This window comes from Fundulus heteroclitus, chromosome 1, assembly GCF_011125445.2.
Source record: "Fundulus heteroclitus isolate FHET01 chromosome 1, MU-UCD_Fhet_4.1, whole genome shotgun sequence".
NCBI classification, from domain to species: domain Eukaryota; kingdom Metazoa; phylum Chordata; class Actinopteri; order Cyprinodontiformes; family Fundulidae; genus Fundulus; species Fundulus heteroclitus.
In genome coordinates, this window is record NC_046361.1 from 5537041 (window position 1) to 5550069 (window position 13029).

The 13029-nt window shown below is 39.7% G+C and overlaps 1 protein-coding gene across 3 annotated transcripts in view; it reads left to right on the plus strand.

Moving 5' to 3' along the window:
* arhgap4b (Rho GTPase activating protein 4b) overlaps positions 1-13029 on the plus strand; it is a 47870-nt gene that overhangs the window by 19665 nt on the left and 15176 nt on the right. For 2 of the 3 annotated variants that reach the window (XM_036151081.1, XM_036151011.1), the window contains exons 5-15: positions 3765-3827; positions 3954-4127; positions 4344-4472; positions 4683-4904; positions 6012-6113; positions 6292-6477; positions 6591-6675; positions 8128-8155; positions 8583-8682; positions 11285-11345; positions 11471-11548. In XM_036151081.1, coding sequence (XP_036006974.1) covers positions 3765-3827; positions 3954-4127; positions 4344-4472; positions 4683-4904; positions 6012-6113; positions 6292-6477; positions 6591-6675; positions 8128-8155; positions 8583-8682; positions 11285-11345; positions 11471-11548 — 1228 coding nt within the window. Of the gene's footprint in view, positions 1-3764; positions 3828-3953; positions 4128-4343; positions 4473-4682; positions 4905-6011; positions 6114-6291; positions 6478-6590; positions 6676-8127; positions 8156-8582; positions 8683-9178; positions 9207-11284; positions 11346-11470; positions 11549-13029 lie in introns of all 3 variants that reach the window. The other variant, XM_036151042.1, reaches the window with a different exon arrangement.

The following is a 13029-nucleotide window of genomic DNA, read 5'->3' on the forward strand; positions in this document are numbered from 1 at the left end:
GCCTTTCAGCTTTCGCTCTCACTTTCAGGTGTTGTTGCCACAAATCAAAAAAAACAAAAAATAAAAAAATGCTGCACAACCTTAAAAATAACAACAGAAAATACCTGTTCCTTCAGAAAAGGATCGCACAACGCCTGCATTGTTTTTCTCAAAAGAAATGTACTCCTGGAACACCATGATACGAAATAAAAACAAAAAAAACATCAAAGTAAGCTAACAATAAGACCCAGCTATGGCAAAAGAAGATATTTCAAAGCAAGTGCGTAACTTTGCAAAACAACTTTCATCTTTTCCTTTCAAACATGGCTCTCTCTACAGTTGTATTTATACAAAGAAATGACATTTTGTAAAAATGTGTTCAAAAATTGCATATCTGATGTCTTAGTTCTGAAACTTAAAGGGATTTATTTAGATCAAAACGGCATATAGCAACCAACCACATAGGCTCCTCCATTATGGAAAATATGACACCACCACTAATTAAGCTAAAACTGAAATAATGATATTTTTTTTTGTCATCATCACTGTTTGAGTAAAACTCAATAGTTTTTCATAGTCTAGCGTTTCAGATCTGAGCTCTAAGATCTGAGCCTCAGCCGAGCATGTCGCATCACTCAGACAGACCAAAAGCTAAATCGGCAGATTGGGTCTCTCCTTCGCCGTTGTTATTTAGCAAATATCGTAGCAAATATTGAAAAAAAACTCTTTGTTCAGAAAAAGTCCAGATCCTCTGTCCAGTTGACCAAAGAGAGGAAGTGACATTTCATGATTTCTGGACATACAGGATCTGAAATCTTAAATTCCCACTCAGCGTCTGTGTTTGCTGGTAACAAAAATTTGATTGTTTTCCCACTCCTACATGCCCACTGCTTTGCACAGTGGATTTAAAGGAACTATACCTGAATTTGTTTTTGTCTGGTTACGAAAAATGCTTTTCACGCAATGTACTATGAGTTAACACACGTCATTTGACTAATCACGCACAAATTGACTAATTGATTGCAATATCGAGCGAGTCCAGACTGTTTTTTGTGTATGAATAAGCAGCGAACTGGATCAGGTATAGTTCCTTTGAATACATTGTCAATCTTAGTAGGGGTCCTTCATTTCTACATTACATCATTTGAGTTAGACATATAGTGATGCGTATTGTGGATTTTTGCCTCCAACTTTGACTTGATAAGTGATTACAGACACAGTTTTATTTTTATTTAATTTTTTGTGTTCAGTTCTGCAGAGGACATAAATACACAGCTGTGCTCTGGAGCACAAGTCGATGTATTATTTATGACCACAAGTACATCCCAAAAGTAGGGATCGGCTGGAGGAATCTGCTGCGTTAAATAAGTAGTCTTCCTTTTTCTCAGCGGAAGAAGCCCAGTTCTCTGTTTGGCATTGAAATGAACCCTTTTATAAAGTGTGCCCTAAAACTGTTCAACAACCAGACCACGGGCATTTAGATTAGTCCGTTGGAGCTATTTGAAATGTTGCTGACGCTATGTAACTCACTTGGACATGCACATCTTCTGTATTTGTGCCTCTGCTCTGCCATGCGCCAGACATCATATTGTGCTTTTCACTTCTCGTTATTTATTACAGACCGATGAGTTAAGCATTTCTAAATGCAACACGCTGTTGAGACCAGATTTCAAACCATTTTCTAAAATCGTCTAAAATAGGGGTCACATCACCGTGTCTGGCAGCTGCTGTAACAAATATCTATTAAATATTTGATAGATGGATAGCTGGTCACACACATGCACGCACAAAACTGCCACTAACACAGTTCCTGCGTGCGAGTGCCCACTTGTTCATCTGTTGGGAGCTATTTGCTGCATTCGTTCTCCGCAGCCGTTGCCGCTCCTCTACTGAACATTGGCGGCGTTACCCGTTGCCAAACCGACGTACCGCGGTGGCTAATAATATTCATTGTTAGAGCTGCGTCCTCGGCAACAGCAAAGGAAGCGCTGCTTTCCTGTAGCAGCTCGCTGAGCCACAGCGCTAGCTCTAGTTTGCACAGACACAATGGCAGATTGGGCTTCTGCTGAGTCATTTTAACTCCCGCTCCTCTTCTACGACAGCGGTGCTGCGTACAACCTTTTCATTAGCGTTTGCTGTCGGGGGGGAAAACACTCTTTTTGCTTCTGTCATATCCACAGGGCTGTGTGTAGGTTTGTGTCTGTGGGCCCTGCCTTCATCCCATAGCAGGGTGCTAACTCACAGCTGGAGCTCCTTCAGGCTAACCAGGAGGAGCATAAACAAACAAAAACCACTGTCTGAGTCAAAGAACAAACCCAGCTGATAGTCCATAAGCCTTTTGAGATTTCAAATCTTATTTATTAAAAAAAAAAAAATCTACAAAAACCCAACCCAGTCACCATATGTAGAGGATGTGGGCTGGATTTTGGTTTCCCTCTGGCTGGATGGGTACTAAGTAGGCCTGAGCGCATAGCGGGGTTCTTGCATTAGAACCACTTGGGTTGACTGACAAAAAGAAAAAAACTCATCCGCAAAGCCACTTGGCTGTTCTATGTATTGCTTAACTGCTTGTCAAAAGGGTATTAAGAAAATAGGTTTTAAAGCGAGGAAGGCATGTGAGCCACATTGTTGCTACCTCGAGTTTTTATGTGATCTGTAGCTCAAGACTGTAAAAACACTGAATTCCCTCAGGTGTTTACTCAGACTGCAAGACTGTGTAAACACCTGAGGGAATTCTTGGCCCAGACCATGCTCTAAAGACACATGAACCGTGTGAAATGGGTCATTGCATTGAAAAAGAAGCTTTGCTTTCGCTGAGGAAGGGATTATAGAGGCAAAACATTAGAATTCAGCACACCGTTTGAAATCGGCTGGAAAGGAGTCATTGGGGGGGAAAGAGGTGAAGTCCAGATTCATGCTATACTAATTACAAACTGCTCGGTTTGAGCTGTGATTTTTGTTGTTTTAATCAATCTTCTCTTTTAGAAGCAGCTAACCATAATAAACAATGATAAACCACGATTGTTACTAGAACAATCGGTCCCCAGCGGTCAGTGGGCAAGAAGAGAGATGCATCCTGGGCAGGTCACCAGTCTATCACAGGGCAACATAGAGACATACAGGACAAATAACCATGCACACACACATTTAGAGTAACCACTTACTGTTTTTGGAGGCGTGAGAATGCACAGGGAGAACATGCAAACACCACGCAGAAACCCAGCAGCTTGTTGCCACAAGGCAACAGTGCTACCAGCTGGGCCACCGTGCAGCCCCCTTACCAGAACCCCGAAGACACATTTTAGTTGAGCACCTGTTGTGCCCTGATACAATTATGAAAACAGAAAAATTTGGTACAAAATCAGAGGAACTGACTCAAAAAAAAAGCTCAACAAGCTTAGAAAGAAAGCCGGCTCTGTTTTGGGGACCCTTCTCGAACCTCTGGAGATGATTATGCAAAGATGGGTTCTTCATTAAATGAAAAACATTATGGACAACGCTGAGCATCCTCTTCATCAGACCGTTGCGCATTAGTCAGAGCCTTCTCCGGGTCCGCTGTATGACAGACCGCTACAGGAGATCCTTCCTGCCTGCAGACATCAGCATCTGCAACAACTCGCTAAAGAAACCCCTAAGAGTCACACCAGCACTTCATTTCCCCCTGGGAATAATAAAGTATTTTTGAATTGAAAACAACACCTTGTCATCATAACTGTAAAGTTATTTATATTTAGACTTTAATTTGATCACATTTCCAGTTACAAATCTATCTGTGCCCATTGCAGAGCAAAGAGGTGGGAATCCAGCTGCAGGAGGAGCTGCTAAAGGTCACCACTGAGCTGCAAGCGGTACGTACTTCCAGTTGTTGGACGGCATCCACAGTAGAGGTTTAACATCTGGTGCCAGCAGCATTACAAGTGCTGTGCAGTTCATTTAACTCGTGTGACATTGTGTTGTTGTGTGTGTTAACGAAGGCTCTGAAGACCTACAACCAGTACCACACAGACTGCCTGATAGCTGAGGGCAAGCTCAAAGAAGCCGAGCGGCTGGAGGAACGGCACACCGGCAAGTCGGCCGACCTCGGCCCCGGCCCGTTGGCCGGGCAGCGGCGAAGCTCCGTCAAGAAGATGGAACGGTTAATGGAAAAGGTGTGAAAGCGTTTGCTGAGACAGAAACAGAGTGCAAAACCACAGGAAGTCTTGAAGTGAGGTTTATGCAGCGGAAACCGCTTCCTCTTCCTTTTTGTCGATTCAAATGAGTTCAGGTGTTTCTGCAAATGGAAATTTCTGTTGGGCTTCGGCAGCAAGCTTCCTCCGTTTTCTTGATAATTGTCTGCATGCATGCGTGTGTGTGTGTGTGCACAGAGGCATGGAAGAGTGCAGGAGACCCAGCTGAAGTGTACAAAGGCTCGGAATGACTACCTGCTGAATCTAGCTGCCTCCAATGCGGCCATGAACAAGTACTACCTGCAGGATGTCAGCACTCTCATCGACGTAAGAAATAAACAATTTGTGTTGTGGAATTCATACTGTGCATTAAACTCCTCACAAGTGTTAATATATTTTCTCATGGAAATTTCTTTCCATAAAAACTCTATAATCTTTGTTTTTCTTTTTTAATTTTACTTTTCAACCTAATTGGTTTTCTTCTTCACCCCATCCTTTGTGCCATCCTTTTCTCTCCTCTCCCTCTCTCTCTGGCAGTGCTGTGACCTTGGCTTCCATCTGTCCGTGGAGCGGGTGATGAAGTGCTACCTGGCCAGTAGGTGGCGCATTCAGAAAACAGAGGAGACAGGCCTGAAACAGCTAGAAACCGCCGTGACATCCCTGGACCAGAGTGGAGACAGGGATGCGTTGCTGCAGCAACATGATGCTGCGTTCTGCCTTCCGTTCCGATTCAACTATCACCCACATGAGGGAGACCAGGTGCGTTTATGGTGCATTTCCACACTGCTGTGAAATCCACTGTTGGCAAGAGACATCCTGGATGTCCAACATTTACGGAGGGGATTTCAACCCACTTGAACATTTTCATGTTTAGTCACGTCACAGCTACAAGCTTTGGTGTCTTTCACAGGGGTTTCGTAACGTAGAACAAAACAGCCAATTGCATAATTGCAAAGTGGAGGGAAAATGTTTCATGGCTTTCATATGTTTTACAGATAACATTCTGAAAAACCATTGTCTGCATTTGCATTCAGCCCAACTTACTCAAAACATAGAAGTCTTTAATGGGTATGTCTCTAAAGCTTTGGCAATGCAAAAGAAATATCCTTTATTGTCCATCGGTGTTGAAATTCAGGTTTACCAGCATGAAAGTAAAAGGCAAGTGGGAGAATTCACACACCAAAAATATGAAACAATATAAAAACAGGAACTACGAATAAGAGACTGTATAAAAAGAGCAAATTATACAGCATAAGAACTGAATACGGTACTGTTTTGAAAGTTGCACACTAAATGAAATGTGCAAGGGATAAATAAGATAAATAAAAAAAATGTGTGTGCATGCTCGTGCATATAAACAATACAAAATATATGAGAAATTAAAAAAAAACATTTGTGCAAAATAATCACAGGGTGTAAAAACATTGATTGAGTTTGTTAGGCGCAGTGAGGGTTCTAAAGTCTGACAGCTGCTGGGAGGAAGGACCTGCGATCACGTTCCTTTGTGCGTTTAGGATGCAGCGGTCTGTCGCTGGAGGCGCTCTGCAACAGATTCATGTATGTGGTGGCAGGCGCTGTCCAACAGTGATGTTATTATGAGTCCTTCTGTCTGTCTTGCAAATAAAATCACTGTCCCCAGATGTAGAGGCCTCCACCAAAAGACTTACATCTATCACTGTAGCGACTGGGATTCCATTTAAAGGGGGCTGAATACAAATTCACAGCGCAGTTTTGTGGTTTGTTATGCTTAAAAGAAAGTTTACTCAACATCTCCCATTGTCTGCTACTTTTGTGTGCTACAGCCTGCCATCACTTTGAACTGGACAAACCCCTTTTGTGGTGCATTATATTTTTGCATATTTTTAGGTGTGCGAGGTGAGCGCGGAGAGCCAGGTGAGGTACGAACTCGAAACCCGGTTCCAGCAGCTTCAGTCCCGACTGGCTGCCGTCACCTTGGAAACAGAGGAGGTCAGTCAATACTTCTTACAGCGTTTTTGCCTAATGATTGGTTTGTTAACGTTAGCCAGTCACTCAGTACTGCAGGCAAGCATGAGGACGCAACTTTGGATACATAAACTGGATCAGGATTTGCTTGACAGAAACACAAGCAAAAACCACAAAATGATTATTTCTGCCGTCTTTTCAGATAAGCAAAACGCTTAAAGCCACACTTGTAGCCCTGCTGGACTCCATGTGCGATGGCGAGTGCAACCCCTCCCCCGACCTGTCCACCAGCGTATCGCACGAGCTCCCTGGAGGAAGCACCGCCCCAAAACTTACTCTGGCCAAGCGTCGAGCCAATCAGCAAGAGACAGAGACTTACTACTTTACAGTAAGTTGTAAACATTTAGGATTGAAGTAAAGAATGTTTTGACATTTATTTTCTCCCAACGAGGGATTCCTCTTAGAGCGATCCAGTTTTTCTCATCTCTGTTTTTGTTTTAGAAAGTAAAGGAGTTCCTAAACAGCAGCTCTCTGGCCTCCAAACTTCAAGCCAAACATGATCTTCTACAAGATGCCATACAGAAAGGTGCTCTTCATACAGTATATACAGTAGATTGAAAGCAGTTTTACCACTGTTGCTGTTAATCAGCTCAGAGAATAGTGTAAGTCTGTTACCAGGATTCTGTGTTTGCTTTCATGAACCCTTCAGGCTAAAAACAGCTTGATGGGCAGAAACATTGAAACAGCTAATGACTAATGAATTTTAGAGATATGTGGAAATGTATGTGTGACAAAAGATCATGACTAATCTTTCCTCTCATGATGCCTCGTCCTGTTTTAAATATATTCAGTATGAATAGCCTTGCTGTCTCCTGGTAACATCTTGATCACTGCTTTATTGCCCTATTTCTAAATATATATATATATATATATATATATATATATATATATATATATATATATATATATATATATATATATATATATATATATATATATATATAAATTTTTGATATATTTACATACACACACACATATATATAGGGCAATAAATGTGTGTGTATATATATATACATTTATTTATATATATAATATATATTATAATATATATAATATATATATTATAATATATAATATATATATTATAATTATATATATATATATATATATATATATATATATATATATATATATATATATATTTAGAAATAGGGCAATAAATGTGTGTATATATATAATATATACATTTATATATAATATATATTATAATATATATAATATATATATTATAATATATAATATATATATTATAATAATATATATATATATATATTTATATTTTAATATATATATATATATATATATATGTATATATATGTATGTGTGTGTGTGTGTGTGTGTGTATGTATATGTGTGTATGTATGTGTATATATATATGTGTATACATATATATGTATGTGTGTATATATATATATGTGTGTGTGTGTGTATGTATATATATATATATATATATATATATATATATATATATATATATATATATATATATATATATATATGTGTGTGTGTGTATGTAAATATATCAAAAATTTTGGCAAAGAATGACATAGACCATTATTTTAGGAAGGTGACAATAAGTAAAAATCTCAGTCTCAAGAAGTGCGAAGCTGTTAGAAGACACACCCAAATAATGACTTGCTACTGTAATTATATCAGTGTGGCTCAGCAAACTACTGCCTCAAGAATAACTGAATATACTGTATATTCATTCTATTTATATTATTATTTATTATTATTATTTATAAATAAATTTGTGTATAATTATCAATTAACCTCCACTTTACACTTGTGTCCCACTCAGCGTTTTCCTTTCACATAAATAAAATACATTGATGTTCTTAATAATTTGACAAAGGAGGGGGGTCGAAGGGTATGAATATTTTGCAAGACACTTAAATCATATCATCATTGCCTTGTTTACTGCTACGCATTTTACTCAACGTCCCTGTTTCACTGATCTTCTGTATCTTCCTTCCAGCGGAGGCCGTCGACAGCGACCCTTCCAGGTAAATGGGGTCCAAGTACATGTTGAAGTGTGCCTGAGAGACGTGGCGAGAGCAGAGAAGTCGAGGGGAGGGATGGGGGAGAGAAATGGAGCAAATTTAAACCAATTTTGTCATCAGACTTCTTTTTATCACTGCACAGAAGTCTTTATCCTTTTTTTTATCATATTTTTTCTTCCTATCATCATGGGATTCTGGAAAACCTTTCAGCAAGCCTGAAAAAAACTTTGGATAATCACCCTTTTAAAGAGATTTGCAGAAAATCTGGTTCATTGGAAGGAAAATGGAACGAAATGAGTGGATATTTAAAAACATTTGCACTGATCTGTTTGTGTTCATTGCTATTCAAAAGGTTAAACAATATTAGGTCTTGATTCTTTTCAGCCACATGTAAAGCCGGATTGTGCATTTTATTTGTCATATCTCCCAGAATGCAATGTACTACTCGGTCAGTCCGTGTTCGGAAGTCCAGGCCAGTTTCCCAATTCTGCCACACACTCTTCACCACAGACATACTCTCCTACATAGAGGTAACGCACTCGAACAGCACACACAAGTATCTCTTTACTGCCCCCTTTCTTGGTTGTCGCACTTTGCTGCACTGCTGCTGCTCAATCCTTCAGAAGAAAATCACTGAAAAAGTCCTCATGCTGAAAAAAAAAGGGGGGGGTGAACACATGCACACTCTTGACAATCCCCCTTCCCCCCAGCCAACACCACCCTCAGTGTTGCCATCATGTGTATGGTTATGCTTACAGCTTATTGCTGGCTTTGTTTCCTTTCAACCCGAACTCCTCGTACCGCTTCCCTCCCTCGCTTGTGAAAAGGATTTTAAATGCACTGGCCTCTTTGCTTCCTCCTCTCGACTCCTCTATTGAGTGTGTGTGTGTGTGTGTGCGCGCGCTGACATGTACCTTCTTCCCACTGACTCCAAATCTTCACTCTCCGTATTGTCATTTTCCCCCCCCTTTCTTCTAATCTCTGCTTTTTCTGTGTCCCTGCTTTGCTGTGCTTGGCTTGGTGCAGAAGAAGAAGGCGCATGTCTCGGACACAGGTACACAGCACCCTCCGTTGCTGCTCATACGCCGCTGCACACCAGGCAGCTGCCGGGGTTCAGTGGGTTGAGTAGTCGTCTTGCAATTCGATTCAGTAATGGGTTCGATTCCAGCTTCCCCCTTGTACATGCCGATGTGCCCCTGGGCAAGGCACTTAACCCGAAGCTACCAATCTGCGTATCGGTGTATGAATGTGTGCGCATTAGTGAGTGTGATTGGCTGAATGTGGCTATAATGTGAAGCTTGAAAAGCGCTATTGAGTCCTTTAACCATTTCCAGCCATGCCGTTTAGGAAACCGTTAGAGGGAAAAGTGCAGTTCAAGCTGTTTTGTTGAAACCGTTCAGGAATATTAAGAAATTTTAATCCGATTGTCCTGCTGATTGTGCCTGAAATGACTATAAGATTGCCAAGTCTGCTGAGAAAAATTACACTGAGGGGTTCCATTAGTGCCAAAAACATGTTTATTTGTCTACGTATGTTTAGGTGTCTACGTGAGGTGTATAGGAAGTTTGGTCATGTATAAGGTGCATATGCGGTCTATAGGCTAAAATGTTTAGGTCTTCATTTTAAATTGTTTTAGGTCAACATACCACGTTGGATGCAGAACATACGTTAAGTAGACACAGCTCATAGACACATCACATTGACACGGGGCACATAGAAATGCGGTACATAGACACATTACTTGGACATGTTAGATAACATCAGCAAACTACATATACGACCTATACGGACGCAGAAATATTTTTGGCACTAATGGAATACCATATAATCGGGTTTATTAGATTGAATCTATCACAGTGTAAGAAAGCAGAAGAGATGAGAGAGAAGCTGCTGATTATCAAATGTCCATTGGTGGTGAGCTCAGGTTGCCATGGAGAGGTCATGTGCAGCATGTTATTCTGACTCAAGAACAGAGTGAAAAAGAACATTTTCTCTCAATTGCTTGAAATAGTCAAGATTTCCCAATGACTAGAGATGAACTTATTGGAGTCTTTTAGCTGATTTTCTTTCTTCGTTTTCTTTTACAGCATTGAGAGATATATGATATAAGAAAATATAATTGCCAGCAATCATAAATGTTTTATACTCGCCTATGTGCCAACCGTTGGCATTGATCATTTCAATATTTGGAGCAGAGGCAACAAAAGAGCTATAAACATTTTTAAACAGAGGCCAATTAATATGTTTAAATTAAAGTTAACATAAAAACTTGCCTTTAGTGTTTTATACCATTAATAACTGTAAGCATCTGTCTCTGTGTATTCCCTATAGTATAGTATAGTATAGTATAGTATAGTATAGTATAGTATAGTATAGACTATATACCCTTAATTCAACTTAGAGGTTTCCTAAAAGCTGTCAGCAATTCCAAAAAGTGCCACTTTTCTCTAATCGGTGTTTTCCAAAAGTCTTGCGTTTAAGATTTGAGTATTTAGCTGCCTTTTAAAGGTATAGAAGTTTGACATATTTACAAAGCATATTTTTAGATGAAAAAATAAACTGTGGTTGTCTGGCAGTCATAAAAAGTATCAAAATGCTAAATGAGTCAAGTAAAGCACAGGTTTCAAGAAACCGTTTATACTGTGACTTATGGTCGGGCTATAAATAATTTCTGAAAGTGTAGCAGTCTTCGGAAGACTGATCTTCCTGTTTTTTATTCCAGTCTGAGGAAGTCTCTTGCAATTCTTTTTGTCAATGTTGTAAAAAACAAAGCCACTGCTGTTGCGTTATGTTTTTCAGTTTATTTGCTATTCCCTTAAATGCATTTTTACTCTGTCAATTTTTTTTCTGGTTTCCATTACAGCTATTTTGATACCTTAGGTTTATAAAATAGGAAGGCAAATTATTATTCCACTGGCTCAAAGAACGGATGTCTTTAAGCAAAAAAACTCTGTTTAGATAATAGTAGCATCATATTGCCCCCCTCCCCATGCTTTAATCTCCTCCTGTCTCTTTGCTGTTTTTGCACCGTGCATCTTCACTTCCCTGCACAGTCCTGTTACACAGTTTGCATTTCCTTCTCCCCTATATTTGCCTGTATCGTCACTGTCCATCTGTCTGTGTTTCTTCCAGAGCTCTGGGCAGCAGATTCCTGTGGTGGTTGAGAGCTGCATTCGTTTCATAAACCTCCATGGTGAGTCAGTTTTGCTGATACAGTATAGCAGAGGCAGCCGTAGTGAGAGAGCTTTGGATGAAGGGGGCTATGAGTAGGTGGAAGGGCTCTTCACTTGGCTTGAGTGTCGTGGTGGTGTGTTGCAGGCCTCCACCATGAGGGAATTTTCCGAGTCCCTGGTTCACAGAGGGAGCTGAACCACATCAGAGATGCATTTGAGAGAGGTAAGAGTTCAGTGTTCCTTATATGAAATGCAAGTTTTTAAAAAAAGGGATCGTGAGCTCTTGTTAATATGTTCAAAATGAATGAAATATCCCCCTGGGAATATTAAATGAACTTTTAATGTTTGCAAAGTCAAGCAGGTGTTATGGGATAGAGGAACAGTCAGGTTATCGTTGCCATATTGGTGGCTCCTGAAGGCTTGCTGGACCTGAAATAGGCATTTTACTGGAATGTTAAACCGGTCACTACGGATAACCCTCACGGCATCATGACACCAGCAGTTGTAATGGATAGATAGATTACATTTTCTGATGCCCCATGCAATAAAATGCTTTCTTTTGGATTAAGCAGACAGGAAAACAGCACCGACGTACTGCGTCTCGTAATATTATTCACACACTTTGCTTTTTTCTACATTTTGTTAAACTACAATAACAACTTTAATGTATTTTATTGGGATATATTGTGGTAAACCAACATAATTAATCAATTAATTTGGAACCTTTTGGGGTACATCTAACCAGTTTTTAACAATTAGATCGACATTTCTGCCCATTCTTCTTTGCCTAATAGCTCAAGCTCATCTAGTGGATGGACAACGTCTCTGAAAAGCCATTAAAGTTACTACAACTAAAATAACTCCCTGTTCGTTTTAGGTCCACATATTTAGTAAGTTCAAAATAAGAAGTTTTAACGCACCAACTGTGCCATTGTAGTTCTGGCTGTATGTTTGGGGTTGTCCTGCTTGAAGGTAAACCTCAGCGTCTCAAGTCTTTTCTAGTCTCCTACTGGTCACCTTCTAATTTATTTTCCAAGTAACTCAGCCTTCCTATTCTGCTGATGACAAGCATACCCACAGCCTGATGCGGCCATCACCCTATGTTTGTATTTATCCTGAGATTAAATTATACCAGTTAAACCCGGTTTAATAGTTAAGTGTCTTCTCAAGGCAATTGGTCACGTTGGATCTTATTTAAGGATGTCATAGTAAAATGGAACTGACAACAAATGTCACCTCACAATTATGATTTCTTGCGTTATTCTGTCGAATAAAATCGCAATAAAAAGTTTGTATTTGTAATATCTCATTGTATGGGGTTTGGGAACTGGACAAAAGGGCAGACTGGATCTCAGGAGTGGACTGGTGAGTTAAACAATTTTTAAAATGACAAAGAGCAAAAACTTACAGCACAAGGAGCTCAGAACTTGGAAAATGGACAGAGATAACAGGTGGTAACATGGGGAAGGAACAAGCAAAGTACCAGACATGGTAATGGAAGGATCCGACAGGGAACAATGACCAACAGAAAGCTTACATACCGTATTTTTTGGACTGTAAGTCGTTCCGGAACATAAGTCGCATCATTCAAAAAATGTGTGCTAAAGAAGAAAAAACATGAGTCGCACCGGACTATACACTTTAATTTAGATATTTATTTCACACGATCCAAGAATAAAAGCTGACATTTGATCTGGTGAGCCA